Source organism: Panthera pardus, unplaced genomic scaffold, assembly GCF_024362965.1.
Source record: "Panthera pardus isolate Hobbes unplaced genomic scaffold, ASM2436296v1 HiC_scaffold_11, whole genome shotgun sequence".
Classification (NCBI taxonomy): domain Eukaryota; kingdom Metazoa; phylum Chordata; class Mammalia; order Carnivora; family Felidae; genus Panthera; species Panthera pardus.
The window spans coordinates 5,280,281-5,305,202 of NW_026526666.1; the positions used below are offsets into that span (position 1 = coordinate 5,280,281).

Sequence of the window (24,922 nt, forward strand, 5' to 3'; positions counted from 1 at the left end):
ATATAGAGAAAACCCTGAAGACTCTACCCAAAAATGACTGGAGCTGATAAATGAATTTAGTAAAGTTGCAGGATACATGTCAGTCCTTTCTTAAATTCCTTGACTTCAGTTCCCAACCCAAGCTCCTGACCATATCCTCCTAGTCCTTATGAGACCTGCTCCCTGTCTGCTTTTCCATCCTCACTTCTGGCCACTCTTCTCCCTTTGCTCAGTGCATACCAGGAACACCGTACTGGTGTCCTCTCTGTTCCTGCTGGTTTGTTTTTTGGCCCAGGATATTTTTGCCTTGCCTCTTCTAACAATCTGTTTTCTCTCTTATTCTTCAGATAAAAGCTCAAATATCATTTACTTCTAGATACACTGTGTCCAGTCTATGTACAGTAGGCACTACCCCATTACTCTGTTATTTCACCCTCTGTTTCCTTCCTGGCACTAATCACAGTCTGTATTTATCATGGTTATTCATTTACCCATTTTTTTTTTTTTTTTTTTGCATGACTTTTTCTGGAATTAAGCTCCACAATAGCAGGACCATTTAATAGATGCTCACAACTATTTGTTGAATAAATGAACGAATGAATGGCTATTTCTCCCACTAATTTAGTGTTCTTGGGCAAATCAGTTTCTTGAGGCATCACTTTTTTCATCAGAAGTATTGCTGTTTGACTTAATGATTTTTTAATATTCCTAAGTCCCATGATTCTCAAGAGGGAGAGAATGGAGACAGGGACACCAGTAGAAAGATTATAAAAATATAGGTGTGAGGGGAAAAGGATCCTAATTTATGGGCATTAATATATTAAAAGGAATTTGTTACATATACGTACATTGACCATGGCATATTGTGAAGTGGGAATAAAAGCAAGGTCAGAGTAATGTGTTATGTGATCCCAAATTTGCTTAAAAATGTACCCTACATATGTAAAAATTTTTCATATTTTTTGATAAAGGTATGTGTATATACACTCCAGAGTCTTCATATCAATTGCTTTAGTTGGGTGTAATATGAAGAAGAAAAGATTGTTTTTAACTTCCTCCTTTATAGGCCTCTATATTATTTGACTTTTTAAAAATCTAATAAAGCAAAGAGGAGGAAGAAAAGATGACATTATGGCTTGAGGTCCAGGAGTGTACCAATCTCCTTCAAATCTCGGATTTCCTTCTCTAGGAGGTTCCAAAGGATGGAGATAGATACAGATACAGATATGGATACAGATACAATATAGATAGGTAGATATAGCATATGAGAATTAAAATACTGTTTTATTACAACTCAGCATGGGTCTGATACCCCAACGTGTAACTCTGGTAAACTTGATTAGACTAAGACCCTTGCCCTAAACCCAGACCCAAACACTGGGGTGTGAATTACCAGCTGCCTTTGGTAAAGGGTGCCAGAGATGGATGTCATCTCCGGAATGAGGGCAAGAGGATCTTGGGGGCCAGGCCCAGCTCTGAGACAGGCTTGGAGGGATGACAGAAAGGACAAGACTCATCTGGAAACAAACGTAGCCCGGTCATGGTCCTTGAAGTTGATCAGTTCAACAAGCAGTTCTTTGATCCAGGCGGAAAATGAGACAAGGGAAGAAAGGAAGTTCTCCTTTCAGTGAACATTACTTGTCACAACAGCAAAAAGGTTGAAAACTGTTGTTGTGGGGTAAGACCCAATGTAGTGAGTAAAAATAGAAAATCAGGAATAACAAAGACAAAATTGGAGAAACCATAGGCCAAAGTGACAATGCAGTGCAGCTTCATGAAAATCAAAGGAGAGTATTTGAAAGGATTATAATAAACAGTGTCAGTTGATGGATTCAAAGAGATCACTGAAGAGCAACAAGACAGAAAAAGCCATTGGGTTAAAGGAGTATGGGACCACTGTTGGTTTTAGAGAAGTTTTAGTAACTTGGCGGATGAGAAAGCAGATTATGGGGGAAGATTAAGTGGGGTGTAGATTATGGGGAGTTAAGGTAGCGACAGCAATATTTGGGAAGAGTAGACTGAGAGCACAAATAACTGCAGATAGCAGTAGACCTTTTTATATCTCTACATAGTAGGAAAGACTGTGTAAAGAGATAAAGATTAAAAGTAGAAAATAGAAAAAGAAAACTTGATAGAGAAATAGTCTGAAGAACACAAGAAAGGACAGATCAACACTGGGAAAGGGTTAGTCTCAGACAGATTTTTCTCTTCAAAACAAAAGAGGAGAGTAGATGGTTATCTACATGGAAATATTTGGAGAATCAGAGTAGAGAAGATATACACTGAACTCAACAAAGCAAGAACTGAGGTCATCTAACTCCTGGGGCTTAAGTAGTAGACTGGAGATTTAAAATTAGCTCTAAGGGGGGGCCCCTGGATGGCTCAGTTGGTTAGGGTTCTCACTCTTAATCTTGGCTCAGGTCATGATCTCACGGCTCGTGAGATCAAGCCCCATGGCAGTGCAGAGCCTGCTTGGGATTCTCTCTCTCCCTCTCTCTCTGCCCGCCCTCCCTCCCTCGCTCACATTCTCTCACTCTCAAAATAAATAAAAAACATTAAAAAAATAAAATTAGCTCTGAGGAAAATGGGCCAGCGAATTAGCTGGGCTTGGCACAATCATCATTGGACTATAGAGTTTTCAAGGGCAGAGACTGTGTTTTATTACTCTTGTATCCCCACTGCCCCATACAATGTTCAGTGCATGGTTAGTGCTCAATGGATATTTGGATGGATGGATGGATGGATGGATGGATGGATGGATGATGGATGGATAGATGAATGGTCTGGTATGTAGTATGTGCTTATTAACAGTTTATTTTATTGAATTAAACTACACTTGATCCCTAAAGAAGGCTGAGGTGAAATTAACTATATCATTAAACTAAGCCTTTAAAAGTCTACAGTTTGGAAACAGGACTAAATAAAGTTGCTGGTACCCCTTTTATACTGCCCAAATTTTGTGTGTTGGCTTTCTGCAGGATAAGGGGTAGTGGTGGTATTTTGCTTTGGCAAGGTGGGTGAAAGGGTGAGTTGTTATGTCTAGCACACATTCATTATTCTGCTGCTTTTGGCTCTGGAATCTGGTTCAAGTTCAGAAATGTCATATTTGGGCTCATATTTGCAGCCTCCGAGGAACCTGCACCTTCCTGCTGTTGCATCCTCATCTGAACGTTCCAGTAACTGTGAGAGAGTTCAGATATCCCTGTTTAAAACTGAACAGCTAGTGTGTGTGTTAGAGAGGCTTGGGCACCCACGTTAGGAAGCGTGTATGAGACGTGATAAGTGAACCTCACGATTCCAGATGTCATGGCATGTGCCTTTACTTTGGGAAAAGACTTGGAAGAGAAAAGAGGACAGGGGCTGTTTGAGAAAGAAAAGAAAAAGACTTGAAGTCTTTTATTTTTCTATGAGAATAAAAAGGAAACTGGTGATGAAACTCTCTCATCCAGTAATTCAATATTGAGCACCTCTGGATTACAGAGGACGTCTCGTTAAGATGAGGCTAGTGAAATGCAACTTGTTCACTGAGGAAAGGTTTTTGTTATCCTTCATTAAAGAAACAGCGTGGTCTTGTTTTGATTTTAAATCAGCAAAGATTCCAAATTGGTTATTGTCTAACAAAGGGATGTTGAAATCATCCTGATTATAAAACATACATTTCTCCTCCCCTTACCAGTTTACATCAGGAGTTGGCTGTTTTTCCATTACTACTGGGGACACTGGTAGGACCAAAGCATTTTTCTCCATGTTGCTTCTGGTTGTTAAGAACTGTTATAGTGGAAACCCTGGCCCCTTGAACCACAGCAGCAACAGGTGAGCGGAGGAGTAACTCGGTTTCAAAATATTTTGTTTTAAGAGGTTGTTTGTTGTGTTGAAGTCGTCACACAACATCTGAAGTTGATTTTGAGATTCTTAATTTATCCTTCTCAAAGATTCAGATTAAAAAAAAGAAAACAATAAACACACTTCCCCTTGGTTTTCTCATAAATCTCATCCCTTCACTCAACTCCAAACATCCTGATCCTGCAGTGTTCTGCTGTGTTCCTGCCCCTGCCAGATGGGTGTGCTCCTAGATGCCTGGTGGGGGCGCACACTGCTTGTCTTCCAGAAAAGGGGAAATAGCACCGTATTATAGGCAAGACACACTCAGCCTATGGCATAACTAGTCAGAAATCAAACTGGATTTATATCATGAGCTCCCCGTATGCTTGTGAATGCTTCTTTAACAGCACACGGTTAAAATAAAAGGTCAGGAAATTGTCACGTAAAATCCACTCTAAACCTTGAGATAAGATTGCTTGATTCTAAGGAGAGAGTTGAACAACTTTATAAGGAGTTCACAAAAATAATGTTTTTCTTCAGTACATTTTATCCAAAGAGTATTTTATTATAGATTCAGCTAAAATTATAATACATTAAGAATTTGGGAAACTGTTCTGAGGATTGTAGGTACTGTTGACTAAACGATGGCTACCACTTGCTTAGGTAACCCGGGGGAGTGTGGGGGGGAATTTGCTATCCTACTAGTCTTGGTAAACGTCCTTCCCTCCTCCACCTCTCCCCTGGCACTACTGAGTGCCATAGAACTTAACACCAGACTTCAAGCTCCTGCATTCAATAAGCTTCACATAGTATTCACTTCTACTTCATTCACATGCATGTATTGAACCTCCACCCTACTGCTGCTGGGAATAAACATGGTTCTCACCCTTGAGAATTTCATTGGCTGGTGAGGGAGTAGACTTACAGGAAAAGTAAATTACATACAACTACGTGCTATAAAAGAGGGAGAACAAAGAATTGTGAGTGCTTCTAGGGGCAAGTAACTCACCTTGGGAAGATGGAGAAGACTTCACAAATGTGGTGACATCTGGACTGGGTCTTAAAAGAGAAATTGAAATGTGTCAGGTGGAGAAAGGCACACCAGGAAGAGAGAACCAAACGTGCAAAGGCTTAGGGTTTAGAAAGAGTATGGCTTCTTCAGGGCAGTAAGAGAAGTGTGTAATTCATGGAATGCAATGGTGGAAGAAAAAGATTGACAAAGTAGACCTGGGCCTTGCAGAGTGCTGGCGGCGGGGGGGCGGGGGGTTGAGGGCTAGCACAAAAGGAAACATTGCTGGAAACTTGAGAGAATTTGCAAAAATACCTTGAGTTTGTTACATAAATAGGTAGGTAATTGGGCAATTTTTTCTGCAACTCTGTTTTTCTCTCTTTTCATTCTCATTCAGATGGAAAATAAACAAAATCCCTTTCGTATAACTCAACCGATGACATTTCAACAGCATCATCTTTACCAGTGGGGGTTCTTCCTCTCTACGCAAAACAGCTCCCGGTCCTCTTGGTACCTACATTTCTCACTCTTCTTCCCTAATTGCTGATTCAGGTGTGAATATTTGCAGTTACTTACTTAGTACCTATGATGTTTTGATGGTAATGTCAAAACAAAAGACTGTGTTATTTTTCTCAAAAATGTCAAAGAGTTTACCAGTCTTGGCAAGCAGTTATGTCCCTTGTGGTACCAAGTATTTTATCATTAATAATTACTCAGCATATAGGGGCGCCTGGGTGGCTCAGTCAGTTGAGCATCCGACTTCGGCTCAGGTCCGTGAGTTTGATGATCTCACAGTCCGTGAGTTTGAGCCCCGCGTCAGGCTCTGTGCTGACAGCTCAGAGTCTGGAGCCTGTTTCAGATTCTGTCTCTCTCTCTCTCTCTCTGACCCTCCCCCGTTCATGCTCTGTCTCTCTCTGTCTCACAAATAAATAAAACATTAAAAAAATAATTAAAAAAAATTACTCAGCATATAGTAATTGGTTATGTAAGCAGATGAAAAATAATGTACCTTCAAAGCAAGTACACTTTCAAACCATGTGATTGAAATTGTTGAAAATAAGAGTAATGTTCTATTATCACACTGATTATTTTACCTACAAGAATTTAGTCATAGAGGAGAACTATGTACAACATAAGCAAAACTCGGTCTCAAAAACTCAGGAGTAAACTGCATTTAAGATCATTACAGGTTGAGTGTGAGTGCTGATTTTGTGGTGAAGCTGTTGAAAACTATAGTTTTGACTCAAAGCATATTTACAAAAATAAAATGTACCCATATAAAAATAGAAAATATGTAAAAATATATAAAAATAAAACAAGAGTTGAAAGTTTATTGGAAAACAGTGTTCACTGCAAAAGAGACATCAGTATCGTTTGGTGAATAAACGCAGACTTGGGGAGTTGTTGGAAATGAAACTAAAATATAAAAGAGAATAATTATTTCGGTTTATACATTTATAACTTGGTTGCTCTAAGAACGTATAGATTCCAAATGAAATCATTGGAATTGGAAACAAAACTGCATTTGGTTGCAGTTAGCTACATTATCTTATAAATGAGATACATGTTTCTTCAGCTTATTCAACAATACATGATGAGGCAATTCAATAACAGAATGAAAACAATGTCATCAATTTGTGTAAACAATCAGGAAAGGAAAGGCTATCTTGATTAAAGAAATATTTTCAAATTTAATAGGCACACTGAGACAATTGACTAAGGAATGGGGAGTTACACACACACACACACACACACACACACACACACACAGTATATGCAAATCAGAACCATGATTTTTGACACTAAACAGGAGTAGAAAATTAAATGTAAAGTTTTAGAGGAACAGCTAAGTCCTCGATTGTGCAAAATTCTAAGGTTTATTAGTAAGTGTAAGAAATTGAAAACTCTGAAATGTCCCCAGTACTGACACCTCTTTGACCACACGGTCTCTCACATCTACACAGAGATTGCCAATTTTTTCAAAACTTGTTTAAGAGAAGGGGCACCGGCTGTCTCAGTTGGTGGAGCATGTGACTCTTGATCTCAGGGTTGTGAGTTCAAACCCCATATTGGGTGTAGAGACTACTTAAGATCTTAAAAAAAAAAAAAAAAAAAAAAAGCTTGTTTAAGGTGCTCAAAGCTGTGACACTCAGGAAGCTATGTGAGATGTTAAAAATATGTTAGACTATTTGTTCTCTAACGTTATGGGCTGTCGTCAGGGCTTCCAGAGATTATCCAGGTAATCTTTCAAACGTAAGGAGGAATAGTGAATTAATGATTGGCTGACACTGATTTCTAAATGTGAACTTTTCCCTCCCCCCCCCCATGTTTATTACATACAAATCATTTTAAGAATTTTTTCTAAAAAGCTTTGACGAGAAATCATAGATATATTCACTTGGTCTTTAAAAGTAAGAGAAACAGCTCATTGCTTATGATCTAAGAAAATATCTCAGAGCCATTTGGGCTGGGGTAATTATGCCAAAAACAATCTCTTAAAGTTTCAAAGGGGGACAAAGCGTTCTTTCCGAGAACAACAGATCATAGCAGCTCAACAGTGCATATACTGCTTCATCAGATAAATGGCATACAGTATTTTCACCAAAGACAAGAGTATTTGCTAAGTTTAAATCTGCGTTTTTCTGAGTGATTACAGCATAGTGAAAATTTCAGAGCTACCGTTCAAATGTAAGAAATACATGGAGGAGAGCCAAGCACATGCAATAATTGTACAAAATCAATGCAAATATGACCCTAGAACCTGGATTTTCCTGGTGCAAAGTAACAACAACTTCATCTATGTGTCTATTTGTCACGAGCTATGCAAAAATGCTTCCTGTATCTCAGCACCACTGCCTGTGTGTCCTTGTAGTCCGATCGGTCCCAATCACCAGTGTTGAATGCTTGTTTTCTACCCTGCCTTGCCCCAGCATGGGCTCGTGCAGCTCTTTGGAGGAGCTCAGCGGCCTGGCAGATTACAGATCCTGAAAGACTCACCAACCCACTCAGTTCACTGGCTTAGCCAAGTGCTTTAGTTTAGCTGCCATAACAAAGTGCCACAGACTGGATGTTTTAAAACAACAGAAATTCATTCTCTCACAGCTCTGGTCGTTAGGAGTCTGAAATCAAGGTGTCAGCTGGGCCCTGCTCCCTCTGAAGGGTCTAGGGAGAATCTGACTTGACTCTCTCCTTGACTCAAGGAGAATCTCCTTGACTCTTTAGCTTCTGGTCGCTCCCTGCCATACTTGGCATTTCTTGACTTATGGCTACAACCCTCCTATCCCTGCCTGCCATGTCACATATCCTTTTTCCCTCTGTGTCTCCCTCTTCTTATACGGACACAGTCACTGGAATTAGGGCCTACTCTAATCCAGTATGACTTCATCTACACTGATTACATTTGCAGAGGTCCATTTCCCTATAAGCTCACGTTCTGAGGTTCAGGTAGACATGAATTTTAGGGAGATAAATTCAACCTACTACATCAAGCAGTGGGAATACTGTAAATTTCATCTTATCTGGAATAATGTCAATTGTTACTTTTTTTTTTTCTTTGCATTTTGGGCTTTAAATTATAAATCCTAAAGATCACTCTTGTGGTTTCAGTTGAATATGATATTGGCTCCAGTGCTAGGATGATTAGTGAAAAATAGCTTGTTATAAAATGTGAAATTTACTCATATGAGGACTTTAAGAGACAAAACAGATGAACAGAAGGGAAGGGAAACAAAAATAATGTAAAACCAGGGAGGGGGACAAAACAGAAGAGACTCATAAATATGGAGAACAAACTGAGGGTTGCTAGAGGGGTTGTGGGAGGGGGGATGGGCTATATGGGGAAGGGGCATTAAGGAATCTACTCGTGAAATCATTGTTGCACTATATGCTAACTAATTTGGATGTAAATTTTTAAAAGTGAAAAATTAAATTTAAAAAAAAGTGTGAAATTTAAATAGTAACCTCTGGGGCACCTGAGTGGCTCAGTCAGTTAAGCATGTGACTCTTGATTTCAGCTCAGGTCATGATCCCAGGGTTGTGGGATCGAGCCCCAAGTTGGACTCCATGCTCAGCATGGAGCCTGCTTAAGATTCTTTCTCCTTCCCTCTGCCCCTCTTCCACTTGCTCTCTCTCTCTTTCAAATTAAAAAAATTAAAAAAATAAACACACATTAATTCCAGATTTCTCACTTGCTTGGTTAAGTCTCATCCAGGGGCGCCTGAGTGGCTCAGTCAGTTAAGTGTCCCACTTCAGTTCAGGTCACGATCTTGTGGTTTGTGGGTTTGAGTCCCCGGTCAGACTCCATGCTGACATCTCAGAGCCTGGAGCCTACTTTGGATTCTGTGTGTCTTCTTCTCTGTCTGGCCTTCCCTCAGCTTGCTCATTCTCTCAAACATAAATAAACATTTAAAAATTTTTTCTTTTAAATTAAGGCTCATTCATGGAGATATGTGCCCCTACCATGTCTAAGTAATTTGTATGTGTGTGAAGTCCACTTAGGAAGGATTTTATACACTATATTCAGGTGTTTGGATTTGTTCCTGTAGGAAAGGAAGAACCAGTGGAGATTCACTATTTCAAAAAGATATTCCAGGTTGTGGTATGGAGTATACAAAAGTCAGATCAGATCAGATGAGTGGAGGTTAGACTACATTGATGGGCATGGGGAAGTGAGATTGTATTGGATAACATCCTCACGATTCAGTAATTGATTAGATGATGTCAATAATAATAGCTAATGTTTTTTCCAGCTTTATTGAGATCTAATTGACATATAAAACTGTGTAAGTTTTAGGTGTATAACCTGATGATTTGATACATGTATACGCTGGGAAAAGATTTCTGCAAGAAGGTCAGTTAAGACATTCACAAAATTATTACATTTTGTGTGTGGTGAGAACATTTAAGACCAATCATAGGTAAGATTTATTGGGCATTTTCTATGTGTCAGGCACCATTCTAAGCACTTTTTATGTACTAATTTATTTAATTCTGGCAATAATCCTATGAAGTAGTTCTACTTTAGTAGTACTAAAATTTTGATTTTATATGAGGAAACTGTGGGACAAATGCTTGCCAAAGGTCACCTACCTAGTAGTGGGAGGAATCAGAATTTTGACAGAATCTGGTGAGTGAAAGGAAGGAGTCTGGGGTGACTTGAGATTGGGGAGCTGAGTAGAAGGTTGGGTCATTAGCCAAGACTGAGATACAGAAGTGCAGCAGGGGTGGGCGGGGGGGGGGGGGGAGTTTGGATGGTTGTGAGTCAGTACATTTGGTTTTGGGTATAATATTAAGTTTGAAGAGCTGTGGGTGGGAAATCCAAATGGATATGTCCAGCAGATAGTTGATAGTAAGTACTAGAATAATATTTGTTACTCTTTTAAGTGTGTTAAAATTAATCTTTTAAAAGAAATAGTTTTAATTTCCTTTTTTTTCATATTTATTCATTTTTGAGAGAGAGAGAGAGCAGGGAAGGGGCAGAGAGAGAGGGGGACACAGAATCCAAAGCAGGCTCCAGGCTCTGAGCTGTCAGCACAGAGCCTGACACAGGGCTGGAACCCACAAACTGGGAGATCATGATCGAGCTGAAGTCGGATGCTTAACTGACTAAGCCACCCAGGCACCCCTAGAAAATACTGTTTTAATGTATACATTATGCAGCTGTAGTAAAACATAGGGGAGAATCAGTGATACTGTCTCCTAGCCCCTAAAAAGAAAGTGCTTTTAATAGGGTGAGATTCTTTGTGATAGTGTATCCTCTCTACATGAAGTCAGGAAGGTAAATGACTCTCTTACCTGGAACTTTGTGACATTGTTCGGCCAAACAGGAAGAGGAGAGGCATTGGTGATGAATGTGCACCCGCCCTATCGTGGGTGAATTGCCTTCATCACAAACTCCCCTCAACTCCCACCCTTTGCTCCAGCATTCCAGCAAATGTTCCCCCGCCTTGCTCTAACCACAGGGTATTCCAGTTCAAACCCGGCGGTTTATGGGAACCGCTTTTGTTGAAGTCATTAAAGAAAGAAAGGCCTGTGACTTCTCTTTCCGACGCACCGCCTGTTTTCTGTGTCATTTCAGTCTCATTAATCAGCGCTGCAGCAAGGTAGACATCGCGCTGTGTATTTTACTGTCCCCCGCACAGCGGCTCCTGCGTCTCTGCCCCCAGGCCGGCGCATTGGGGAAAAAGAGGGAGGGAAACCATCAATCTTCCCAGTTGCACATGTCAGCAGTGATTCCTTCCCCCTTCCTGTTGGCTGTCTCTCTCACCACCTGTGTTTAGAATTAGCATTGAAGCTGCTGCCCAGATGAATAAGAACCACTGTCCCTGTCACCTGCCCTGGTACGGGCCACCACTTCTGAATGAAAGCAAGAAGTCCGTAGGGCAATTATATTCATTTTGTGAACAGTGCAGGAAACAGAATCACACACCCCCTTAGAAGCTCATTAAAGCCTTACATTCAAGCAGATTTTAGGTCATGCATTCTAGCAGGTAGCATCATTTACTGGATCAGAGGAGTAAAAGCAAATAATTTCTTGGTACCTTGCTGTATTTTCATAGTCTCCCTGTAAGTATATACAGCTGGTTGGTCTAGCCAGGTTCAAGTCCACTACTCACTAGCTACGCGTTATTCTCTGAACCCCTCTGTGCCTCAGTTTCTTCATCTGTAAAACCGAGATGATAATACTACCTACCTCATAGGGCTTTTTGTGAGGATTAAATGAGGTAACGCATTCATAGCTCGTGTACTTTGCACATTGTAAGCACTCCAATGGTAGCCGTTAATTACCATAGTTAACTTCATTGTTCAAATAATAAAACTGAGGTTCGGAGAGGTTAAGTAATTTGTGCAAGTGATAGGAGTGCAGAAGGAATTTGAATTTGGCACTGTCTGAGTCCCCCAAACTCATGCCCTTTCTGTTAGACTACATTGTTTCCATTCCAGCTCTATCTTAGAGATAATTTCATATGTGAGCTTAATAATTCATTTAACTTTATTACCCATTATATAAAGCAAAAATGGTAACAAGTGACATTCGTATTAGCACTAGACTCTTGTAATTACATCAATTAATATAATCAGGCTGTATGCAGAAAAACTATTTTAAAAATTTAGCTGTACTAGGGCTCCTGGGTGTCTCAGTTGGTTAAGCGTTCAACTCCTGATTTCAGCTCAGGCCATGATCTCATGGTTCGTGGGATTGACCCCCAGGCCGTGCTCTGTGCTGACAACACGGAGCCTGCTTGGAATTCTATCCCTCTCTCTGCCCCTTCCCTGCTTGCTCTGGCTCTCTCTCTCTCACTCTCTCTCTCTCTCAAAAATAAATAAATAAACTTATTTAAAATTAAGAAAAAAAATGGCTACAGGAGATGTTCTTGCCCTTAAAAAAAAAAAAAGTTAAACCACACAAACGTAACAAAAAGGAGGTCATTACCATCACTTGGGGTAACAACCATTGTTGTTAAAGTGTGTTCTTCTTCCTTGTCAGAATTCATCTATGTAACAAACCCTGGTGGGCTAAGCATTGTTCTTGGGTCTTGAGGGGGCTGCTATTAGTATTCCCAGTTTACAGATGGGGAGGTTGCGTGACTTGCACAAGGAAACACATCTAGTGCACGGCAGAGCTGGTGTTGAACTCAGTGTCTGGCTCCAGAGTTGGACCCTTCACCCACTCTGCATGACTCTTAAATTCTTCTTAATTCTACTTAAGTTCTTCTTATCTCTTCCACAGGATTCCATCTCATAAAAATAAAATTTAATGTTATTTAATATTTCTCCTACTGATGGACATGTCGTTACTTGTGGCCCTCTCGCTGTGAAATAATGCAGAGAATGCCAGGTATCCTTACGTTCTTGTATAAATATTTCTTTAGGACAGATTTCTATTCATTGAATGGTTGGATCAAAATATGTAAACGCTTAAAATTTTGACCTCCATAAATGATCAGACAACTTAGAGCTTACTACGTGCCAGGCACTAAGCACTTTACACTAATAAACGTATCACAGTCCTCCCCTCCCCAACCACCCATTTAATAGATGCTCAAAACCATATAAGTCATAGGGGCCAGGGCTTCAACCCAGGCAGCCTAATGTGAGCCTGCTTGTTACCATGGTTAATAACCAAACAAGTTATCATAGTCTTATTTTACTGCTTGACTTTGTCATTTTTCTCATTTACACTAAAGTCAAGATAGCGATATAGGCTGACACAAGGATCTGAACTGAAGCAGGTGTATTTGAAACATCCCCAGGAATTGTGTGAGTCTACAGGTTGCATGATGAGAAAGGCAGTCCTGGGTGGCCGGAAAATGAGACTTCTTTCTCTTGATAGTGGTCAGGACAGTCAAAGAGATTCTTTTTTAGAAGGGACTATATGCCAGGAAAATAACTAGAAGTTTTTTCTCCATTTATAACATAATACCATGTAAGAAATTCACACTGTGTCTCTCTCAAAGGTTCAGAACACTTGGGTTAGTCGTGGAGTTATTTCCTACACTGTGTATAAGAATTTCCAGCATCTCTGCTTTTACATAGCCAACACCACCTGTTGTTTGTTGAGGTTTTTGGTCAACCAAGTAACCATAAGACCTACCAACAACTGCTTAACTATTGAATACAGACTCTCTCATAGGCATCAGAAGGACTTAGACTTTTCCAGGCAGGAAAATGGGTAGAAAAGAGCATTCTATGCAGAGATCATTTTGTTTTCTCTCCATTATAATTCTGGTGTCAAAACCTTCTTGTGGGATTATTTTCTTGGTAAAACCCAGGCTACATGTGCTTCCTGAATCCCTGAGCCATAAGGATTTATGGAACTGGACATTGCCAAGTAAGTCTACCTAGGCATCAACGATGATGTGCTTACTTGTTGTTACAGGTGTCTTTTCTCACCAATGTAGAGACTGTAACCACACCTTCATAATCTGTTGGTCTTCCCTGCTGCCAAATGTGATATCTGTACTGCCTGATGCCCAAATGGCTTCTGACCATGAATTAAGAAATAACTGTCTCAAGAGTTTTATTACCTTGAAATGTACATTATAAGCAAATGAACATACTTTTCACATTTTTACAGTCTGTATGTGTGTGTGTGTGTGTGTGTGTGTGTGTGTGTGTGTGTGTGTATTTCCTAGCAGGTTGGCAGCTTTGGAGAATAATTATGTACTAGTTGGCTTTGAACAGTGTTTTTTCAATCTTGGCCACACATTAGAATCACCTGGGGAGCTTTTAAAACTCCCAGCGCTCATGCCAAATCCCAAGCTGATTAAATCAGAATCTTTGAGGATGGGACCCAGGCATCAGTATTTTTTAAAGCTCCCAGGTGATGACTGTGCAGCCAGGACTGAGAACTGTTGACTTAGAAGGTATCTTTTTTTCGTTCATAGCATTTTCATCTGTACTTCAGTTTAAGTGGTTGAAGTGAATTTTCAGAATTGATGTTGGTGCCCCAAACCCCTCTCAAACTGGAGCATGCCCCAGAACTACTTGGAAAGCTTGTTGAAGCACAGATCATGTAACTCTTATTTCTTCTGGGATAAGCCCAGTCTTAGAATTTCTGAGTTGGTAGGTCTGGGTTGGGACCCAGGAGTTTGCATTTATAACAAGTTCCCTGTTATGGCGATGCTGCCGGTACTGGGGACACGTTGTGAGAACATCTGCTCCAGTGCCTTCCTTCCACCTTCCCTCTGCTCTTTTCTTTGCCGGCAGGGGCTGGCCAGGGCACCTGTCCCCAGGGCCGCCTGTGCTGTCAATATCCACCTTAGGAAAGGGATGCTTGAGAATACCACACCTACCAACCACCTCCAGTGAGCACACAATCGAATTTTAAAAGTCTACTCCTTATAGAGTAGTTGAGTGCAACTTCCTCCTCATTCCAGATCACCCTCTTAAACCTTTTATACATCAGAATCAGAGGCATCGCTGAGGGTTTTGGTGTCCCAGTATGGAACTTGGATTTCACTTTCCCACAGAAACAATTTTATGAATGGTGTGTAGGTACAGCTGAAATGGTGATGTTAAAACCATTCATCAAGAATATTGTGGGCTCAATGAGGCTTCAATGGACTGCCTTCCAGGAACTTAACCACCATTGAAAGAACTGAGTTTCTGAGTTTCAGAAAACCAATTTTCAAACAAACTCATAGAACGTAACTTGTTTAGGAACTACATATAACTGGAACATTTGATTCATTTTGTTTATAGTTATTTTGCCCTTTACATTTTGGAGCCAAAGTGGGGTGGGGGAAGATTTGTCATTCATTCCACTAACGTTTATTAGGTGCTCACAATGTACCTGGCACTGCCCTGTACTGGGAATATAAAGATGAAAAAGACAACTTCTGCCCTAGAGGAGCTCATATTCTAGAGGGAAAATATTTTCTAAGCAAATAAGAAAATATTTACCAAGTTGCCAGTGTGATATGTGTAATAATGAACTAATGAAGGAGGGATCTGTTCTGCCCTGGGGGCAGGGAGAGGGGTATGGTGGGGGGGGGTGGAGACTGGGTAGGGGAGGAGAAAGAGAGAGGAAGCAGGGGAAGGGAGGATGGGTGGCTATGTGTGTGTGTGTGTGTATGTGTGTGTGTGTGTGCACGTGCGGGAGAGGAGAAGACATGTTTAAGAGGTTTAGACTCAGAGAGAGACTGTTAGACCTTGAAGACCCAAGGGAGTTGCCCAGCAGAGAAGGGAATTAGGGCATACAGGACAATGGAACGGTCTGAATGCGGACAGGAATGAGCTCTACAGGACCAGCAGTAACCAGGTCAGCTCCTCACATAAGATGATGGAGGATGCCTGGGAAGGCCATTACTGGCCACACGAAGTTTGGACCTTAACCCAGAAGAAGAAAGGAGATTTATGCACACAGCATATATGGTGTTTGCATTGTTATCTCAGACCTTCTTTTTAAAGAACTTTCTTCTGTATGTGTCCCACTACCCTGAGGAAGGCATTTTTTTTTTCCAACAAAATATTGATACTTAGAAAATGTCTTGAATCAAGCAGTTTTCAGACCTGTGCTCTGGGCACCCCCTCAGAGGCTGGGTGGGGTGAGGGTAAAAGATCAGGGAGGGCCTCCCTCCCTAACTCTCCCATTATCCACCCACCTACCAAGCTTTTCTTTGGACTGCTTTACATGTTGGGCATATCTAGTGAGAATATTGCACTTGAAAATGCGTATATAACTAAGAAACGCTTTAAAACCACTGTAATCTAATCCTCACACGCTTAGTAATAGGACTTTGGTGTGCGTAGCCAAATCTCTCAACTGTGGTTCTCAGACCATCAGCTGAATGCGGGACATCAGGCAGGCACTGAGGCCGATGTGTGACCGGTGACAGTGGTTAGGAGGATAAGCCTTTAGTTGGCCACAAGAGGTAATGACAAAATCATTTGTCCCCAGGATGATCTAATACTTTAAGATCAATGTTTGAATTTTCTTATGAGGAAAAACTAATGTTTTTGTAAGCATCTCAGGTTATTCTTTACACTTTTAAAAGTTGAGGACTTCTCGATCCCTTGCCTGTGTTAACTGTTCCATTCAACATAAAAATACAATGTGCAGTGGTCATTGAGGCATTTATGTCAAGAATTTGACACTTGCTGATTTGGTTTAGCAAGTGGTGTCATCATTAGGAGTTAAAAGTATTTCTCACCACATACCATGTTACATTATAATTATTTGTCATCTTCATATAGTACGTTAATTTAGTTTTGATCGCCTTTGCTATGAAAATTAAAGAGACTGGTTTATTCTGTACCTACATATAACCTTTGCATTTATTTTTATTTTTTAATCTATTTTTTAAAGTTTATGTATTTTGAGAGCGAGAGAGAGTGAGAGCATGGGGGAGGGACAGAGAGAGAACCCCAAGCAGGATCCATACCATCAGCACAGAGCCTGACGCAGGGCTTGAACCTGCTAACCACGAGATCATGACCTGAACTGAAACCAAGACTCAGATGTTCAACAGACTGAGCTACCCAGATGACCCCATATAAGCTTTGCATTGAAATATAACTTAGCTGCCCTGAGGTGACAATGCAGTCTTTCTTGGGAGCTGGAGTCCCAGACCTTGTATTTTATCATCTGTCTCTGATGGGGAGACATTCGCTGCGTTGCTGTTTAACACGTAGGAAACAAAACAGAGAAGAAAGACCTGAAGAATATAAGCCCAGAGAGCTGTTGAAGTACAAAAGAAATCGCTACAGAAGAAAAGAACACAGTCAGTGTCCCAACCTGAGGCAGAGTGTCCTGTGGTCTGTGTCTGGGCTCTGGGGTTCTGGATTCTGGTCCCAGCTGTCCACCAGTGTGTCCATGGCCTTTTGGTAAACATGGCTGTGACACACTTTGTCCTTCTGAGAAACCTGTGTGTGGAGGCAGGTGTTGGTGGCTGAGGGTGCTCGAAGGCCGGGCCACCCCAGAGGCAAAGAAGCTCTAAACGGGTCACAGCCCAGTGTCGAGGGAGGGACCAAACTCAGAGCTCAGCTCTGGGACTGACCTCCCTGCCAGTGATTTCCTCCCACAGTGTCCTTCCCTAGAAAGTGTGGCCACTAATTCCAACTCCATCAAGGACATAAGGTATGCACGAGTACCAGGAAGTACGCTCATCACAAGAAGGAACATGTATGAGCATAAGCCTTCCATCCCAGGATGGGGACTGCACAGAGCACACAGGGAAAAGAGATGCGCAGCTCTTGAAATTCAGAAGAGGCTTAATTAAGTCTGCAGGAGACTTGTTAAAAGTCAAGTTTATTCCTTTTAGACTCTTTCATAGCCGAACAATACACATGAAGTGTTTATCATCTATGCCGTTAAGGAACTCACAGATGAATGGGCTTGTCACTTCTTCCTAATTTTTTCTTTTTAAAATAATTTTTCTCTCCAGTTTTCATTATTGGCTTACATATTGCCTCTTGTTTGAGGGTGACGTAAGACGTGCTTTCTCTTATACTGAATTAATATTTACTATATTGATTCCCAGGTCTGAGCATCTGGCTTCACTTCTGAGCAGAAATGAACCCATTTTTCTTGGTGCTTAGTCAGCATTTCCTCCCCAGACCCTGGGTTCTCCGGACATTCTGGAAGAACCGACTGTGGCCGAACAGTGAGCTATGGCCAAAGAAAGCTTCAGAGGAGCACCTGGCTTTTCCCGGCCACGGCTGAGATACTGTGTTTCTGTGCCGAGTCTCCTGTTTCAGCTCTTAAATCACTAATTGTTAGTAGAGATCTTTAAAAAAAAATGTTGAGATCTTCAGGGAGCCTAAGATTGAAATAGTAGGGTGATGTATAGAATAGAATTGAGAAACACTGACAGATGTATTTTTCTTTATACACAATTAGAAGCACATATAGACTTACAGAAAGAGACTTTTAACCTAGTTAGTTAATAATGTTGGTGACTTTTTTTATCATACTCTGTGATAACATGCCCTTTTACAGACCCGGTTAGACACAGTGGTTGTTCCCCAAGGTTTTGGTGTTGACTATAGCTAAAACAGATGAGGTGAATGAATGATTGCTATTATAGCTGGCTACAAGCAGTTCTTGGTTATAAGAATCTTGAAATTCTTACTAGGAGCCCTTGGTTCCCATCACCATACCCAAGTCAAAGCTAGTAGGCAGCCTCCTTTTCATGGATTTTATTCACTTGGAATTAAAGACAGAAGCTCTTTTTAGCTAATTGCAAAAACTATCTTTTGCAATAATTGGCAGCTTCCGATGTTTCCATTGCTTTTGGGTACGGTAATTAACATGAAGATGGCCGTGAATTTTGGATACGCTCAGTACCTTAAGACAGGAGTGGTGTTAGCTACGTCTGTCAGATTGGTAAGTATGTTCTTCCTTTGATTTGAACACCCAGCCTCCCCTCTGGAAGATATCAAATCCCGGGGCTGAAGCTGCCCATCAGTAACACCGATTCTGCTACAAAATGAGCCAGTGAAGATATTGATTGGAAGTGGCATTTGTTAAGGAAATAACACCTGAGATAAAAATGAAACCCTCTTTTGTACAAAGCTCCTTGCTTATCCTCTGCACACTGCGATGGGATTGCAGGCCCGATGCTCCAGACTCCCCATGAGAGCCTGTGGGCTAGTCCTGAAGCTGTTTTCTTTGTGGCTTGCCTCCTGTCCGCTGGGGAGCCCACGCTCCTCTCATTTTCATTCTTTTCCAGCTCTAGTGCTTTTGAACACAGAACCCCCATCCTCCAGCCACCCAGCCTCCACATTCCAGCCCCGTGATCTCATGGTACCCGGCAGAGCTCCCCTGCCATGCCGGCAGGCTGCCTGCTGACTCTTGCAGGGGGAGCAGATGGGAACATAAACTCGCCCGCAAGAGCAGGATGCTCTCTGTATATTTTTAAGACCAGGAATCCAGTTCTCATTTAGAGGCTGTATTTTTTTAATAGCTCCTTGAAAATTGAACAAAACCTTTCTTGTTGCTCTTATTTCTTGATAACATCATTCCCTCTGTGTAGACATATAGAATCACAGAAACTGGAGAATGGAGAAGATACATTAGATCTTGTCTGACCCATCCCCGCTGGTTACAGTTCTTTTTTCCCACAGTCTGTCCTCTAGTGCTTTTCTCTTTTAGTTTTCTCAAGAATTAGTTTCTCCATTTCTCCTGGGGGAAGGATTCCTGAGTTTGACCATGGAGGAATGTATGTGCAAATATTCATAGTCTTTTTTTTTCAGCTTGATATTCCTACTCTTCATAGCCCTTTACATTAGCATAAACAGCCCCTCTTTATCCTAAGTCAAGTATTTCTGGATGGTATTTCTTTTCCTCTTCCATTTATTAAGTTCAGAGCTTGTTTTTCTGTTTTGCTTTCTCTCTTCATCAATCAGTCCCTAAAGCCCATTAATCATTTTTTTTTTTTTTTTTTTACCTCACTGAAAGCTCCTTTGCTTATTCCCATATCGGGAACCCAGGGTTGGTTAAGATCCCAAGGTACTGAAGAAGCCTCACTGATATGTGTTTATTCCATGTTAACTCACTCACTCTCTCTCTCTCTCTCACCCCCACCCCCCACCCCCAGCCTCGGTTCACAACCACAAACTGTTTCGACAAAAATGTTTTCTAAATTATGATATGGGGAATTACTCATATCAGTCATCTCAGGGCTGCGTGTGTGTGTGTGTGTGCGCGTGTGTGCTTATGGTTTTAAGTGGTAAGATTATATTTGTTCTCAGTTACTTAAAAGATATTTTTCATATCCTTGGAGCCACAAATCTTTCAGGTCTCCTGAGTGCTTGGATCAAATGCAATTCTGGACCACAGAACTATGACACATCAGTAGAATGTAGCATTCTATCGTAGAGCTGTTATCTCAGAAGTAGACGGGAAAATAATGACATATGGGGAAAACAGACTGTATTTGTAGGATGTAGAATTCTTGAGGAAAGAGAAGGGCAAAGTTTAAATAGCCTTGGCCCTCACATATCTAAAGCAGATTAGCTCTTAAAAGCTAGTTAGGTATATAGACTTTTTTCTTATATCACTTTTTTTTTTCAATATCTCAGCTGTATTGAGGTATAATTGACAAGTGAAACTGTAAGATATTTAAAGTGAACATCACAGTGATTTGATATGCACATGCCTTGTGAAAGGACTTCCTCTGCCTGGTGAATTAACATACCATCACCTCAGATGTTTATTTTTATTTGTTTGTTTTGTTGAGAATATTTAAGTTCTACTCTCTTAACAAATTCCAGTTATACCATACAGCATTATCAAGTATAATCATCATGTTTTACCTTAGATCCTCACACATTATGGTTTCATGGATTGGAGGACCTAATATTATAAAAACATCACTTCTCCCCAAAGCAATCTATAGATTCAATGCAATCTCAATCACAAACCCCAACAGTGTGTTTTTTTTCTCTTGGAACTGGACAAGGTGATTCTAAAATGTATTGAGAAATATAAAAAGCCAAAGATGAGTAAAATAACTTGAAGAAGAAGGTAAAAAGATTCTCTCCACTGTGTGCCAAGACCTACTAAAAAGGCACTGTAGTGCTGACCAGAGATAGACACATAGACCAATGGGACAGACTGGAAAGACCAAATATAGACAAAAGGATAAAAAGGTGCTTAATTTATGGCAGAAGTGGCATTCCAGAGTAATGGTCAAAGACAGTCTTTTCCATACAGGTACTGGAACAGTCTGATATATCCATGGGGGGGGGGGGGGGGGTGTTAAAAGAAATTGGATGCCTACCTCACACCATATGCAAAAAACTCCAAATGGATACACACTTAAATGTAAAAGACGAAACTTCAAAGCATACTCACACATGCATATACATATGCTTTATATATGTATACACACTCATACCTTTATGACATCAAGGTATTGAAAGATTTCTTATATGCCATAAAAATCTGTAGTCAAAAATCATATATTTGGTAAAATGAAGAATATCTCTTCATCAAAAGATAACATAAGGAAGACACATAGCTACACAATGAGAGAACATTTTGGCTATACATGTAATTGATAAAATATTAGTGTCCAGAATATATAAAAATACTTAAATCAGTAAAAGACAATCCATTCTGAGAAAAATAAGCAAAATGACCTCAATAGGCTCTCCACAGAAGAGGAAATAAAAATAGCCAATAACCGTAAGAGTTCTCAATTTCCTTAACAACCAAAGAAATGCAATTAAACCATAATGAGATTCCACCTCATAGCCATCACCTTAGCTCAAAATAAAAATATTAAAAAAAAAAATAATGGCAGGGTTAATGAGGATGGAGAGGGACAGAAATTGACGATAGAAATTGCAATATGTTACATAGTTAGGAGTAGTTTAATACCCTGTAGTACACCTGAAGAGCCATGATGCCTACCTTATGACACAGCAGTTAGGTATATACGCTAGAGAAGGTTGGCACACAGAACACAAAGGTGTGGTGTTTTTTTTTTTTCTTTTCTCCGTAACTTAATTTTTGGAAATTTGAAGCCTATACAAAAGTTGCAATATTAATACAATGAATGTGATGAAGTCTCCCTGGATAGCAGCTAGTGGAAAGAAGTAAGTGATAGTTGCCTTGATATCCCAACTTCACTTACTAGCTGTGTGAGCATGGGCAATCTGTAAAGATCTGTGAGCCTCAGTTACCTCCTCCGTAAATTGGAAGCAATAAAATGCCTGCCATGTTGGGTATTGTAAGAATTAAATGCATTAATGTATATAAAGCCCTGAGCATAAATGCCTATAACATAGTTGCCCAGCAAGTTATGGCTGCTGTTATTAATATTTTGTTGTTGTTAAAAGTGATAATGACACATTTTATTTTTTCAGAACCTTTTAATGACAGCACATTTACTGACATGTATTCATTTTTTGTGTTTCACTACAGAATGCAAAATTATTCCAGAGAAAAATAGCCTTTTTTTCATCCTCTATTACTTTTTTCTTTCTCATTTTCCTATTACAACTTCAATATTAGAAAGTGCAAACCAGTGAGAATACATGCCCTTAACAAAAATGTTTTTAGAAATTTCAAATAATATATAGAATTAAAAACTACTTTTGAAGAAATAAAAGTATGATTTTATCAAAAATAAAAGGAAATGGAAGCACAAAAAAAGTTACATAACTTTATCAAGAAGCAACATTAGAAATAGTGTGTAGGGGGGCGCCTGGGTGGCTCAGTTGGTTAAGCGTCCGACTTCAGCTCAGGTCACGATCTCGCCGTCCGTGAGTCCGAGCCCCGCGTCGGGCTCTGGGCTGATGGCTCGGAGCCTGGAACCTGCTTCTGATTCTGTGTCTCCCTCTCTCTCTGCCCCTTCCCCGTTCATGCTCTGTCTCTCTCTGTCTCAAAAATAAATTAAAAAACTTTAAAAAAAGAAATAGTGTGTAGGTTTTCTCATTTCTGGCCCAAGATCGTGCACACTGAGTTGTAATATCAGCAGTTATTTTTAAAGAAAACTGAATTAATTAAATAGCACTAGCTCTTAGCTCTAACGATATGCCTTCCTTGCCTGAACGACAAAATGAATGAAATCACATGAAAAACCTTTGAAATCGCATTAAAAGCCCTTTAATCTCCAATGAAACTTGGTTCTGTGTCTGAAGTCTTGCTCACTGACCCCCAGACCCACAGTCATCTTTTCCTCTTGGGAACTCCTGCCCATACCCCACTATTTATGGTTGCAAACAGATTACGATCATATTGCCACGTTGTACCATTACATATCTCTTCGTAAACATATCCTGTGTCTCCAATTAGCTTGCATCTCCTGGGGATCCAGACCTTTTCTTATGTGCCTTTGTATGTTCTTGAGTGCAAAAAAAAAAAAAAAACCTACCCACATTTTAAATATCATTTTCTATCCTTAGTAACACCTAACAAAGTGCTTTGCACAGGCACAAAATAAATGCATAAGGATGACGACTGTCAGATTGCAGTTGTAAAAAATAGAATGAGTCATAGCTATGGTAACACAGGCATAGGATCCATGGATTCTGCCTCAAAAGCAAATGTCTCTCTTCCTCTGTTCCAGAAAGAAGCCGTAAAGCGAGTGTTCTCTGGCATTCAGCCTACAGGAATCCCCCACCTCGGCAATTACCTGGGAGCCATTGAGACCTGGGTGAGATTGCAGGAGGAGCATGGCTCAGTGCTGTACAGCATTGTTGACCTACATTCCATCACTGTCCCCCAAGACCCGGCTGTCCTTCGGCAGAGCATCTTGGACATGACCGCTGTTCTTCTTGCCTGTGGCATAAACCCAGAGAAAAGCATCCTTTTCCAGCAATCTCAGGTCAGCTTCTCAGATGAGAACCAAGAAAACCTGTACTTTCAAATTATTTGAGGAAAAATGTGAATGGTTTATATAGCTGCTATTTATGATTCTTTTTAAATTGTTGAAGTGACTTCATCAGATGCAAAGATTTCATTGTATTTATTTTTATTTTTTTTAATGTTGATTTATTTTGGAGATGGAGAGACAGAGCATGAGCAGGGGAGGGGCAGAGAGAGAGGGAGACACAGAATCCGAAGCAGGCTCCAGGCTCTGTGCTGTCAGCACAGAGTCCGATGCAGGGCTCGAACTCACAAGCCATGAGATTATGAACTGAGCCGAAGTCGGATGCCCAACAACTGAGCCACCCAGGCACCCCTGTTTTTATTTTTTATTTGAGAGAGAGAGAGCATGAGCAGGGGAGAGGGGCAGAGAGAGAGGGAGGGAGGGATTGACAGAGAGAGAGAGAGAGAGAGAGAGAGAGAGAGAGAGAGAGAGAGAGAATCTTAAACAGGCTCCGCTCTAAGGGTATAGCCTGACACGGGGCTCAATCCCATGATCCTGGGATCATACCCTGAGCCCAAATCAAGAGTCAGACGTTCAACCAACTGAGCCACCCAGGTGCCCCGCAATGATTTAATTTTAATGTTTACCCTGCATTCATATCTTTAAATGTCATCATGAGGCAATAGTGTTTTTCACCTTTTCCTCCACTATACTTTACTTGCTTCGTATAACAAAATGTTGCATCTCATTAGTACTTGTAACTCTGGAATTGTTTTTCTATCCTGGGTTGAATTCAAACTGATGAATTCATACTGTTGACTAATCTCCTGGTGATCAAGGATAGAATTTAGCAACCAGTGGTTTTGCATAATTCCATTTTGCTTTACTGGGTATTGCATTTGGAAGGCCTATTGGATAATTCCCATTGTTCATTCTTTGTATAATAGCTTTTGAGAAGATTTGAGAGAACTGGCTGGGAAATTGGAAGACCATGTCCATTCTCTTGAGTCCAAGCCAAGAAAGGCTTCAGAACAAAGCCAAAATATTTGACTCATATCGTCACTATGGATGAATCAGTTTACTCTTGGACAGGCAGATAGCCTGGACCAGAGACAGGGCACTTAAGAGACTCCCTAGCAAAGAAGATGAAAAATTTAACTGGATCATGCCCTCATTACATATCCACTTTAACGTTATGACAAAGCCCCAGCCCAAGAACAGTGTGTTAGACATGTTTTGGCACATGTTAACATGTATACATGTATGGTATATATAGGTGTGTATGATGTGTTATACATGTGGATATCTCCTTCCTTGATTATAAACTTCAGACAGTCATCATTTTTTT

General features: G+C 40.5%; 1 protein-coding gene across 4 annotated transcripts in view; it reads left to right on the forward strand.

Moving 5' to 3' along the window:
• WARS2 (tryptophanyl tRNA synthetase 2, mitochondrial) overlaps positions 1 to 24,922 on the forward strand; it is a 95,588-nt gene that overhangs the window by 26,862 nt on the left and 43,804 nt on the right. For 2 of the 4 annotated variants that reach the window (XM_053890667.1, XM_053890671.1), the window contains exon 2: positions 23,336 to 23,589. The exons of 1 other annotated variant lie outside the window; for it this stretch is intronic. In XM_053890667.1, coding sequence (XP_053746642.1) covers positions 23,524 to 23,589 — 66 coding nt within the window. In that variant the 5' untranslated portion in view covers positions 23,336 to 23,523. Of the gene's footprint in view, positions 1 to 23,331; positions 23,590 to 24,922 lie in introns of all 4 variants that reach the window. One more of the 4 variants, XM_019458009.2, reaches the window with a different exon arrangement.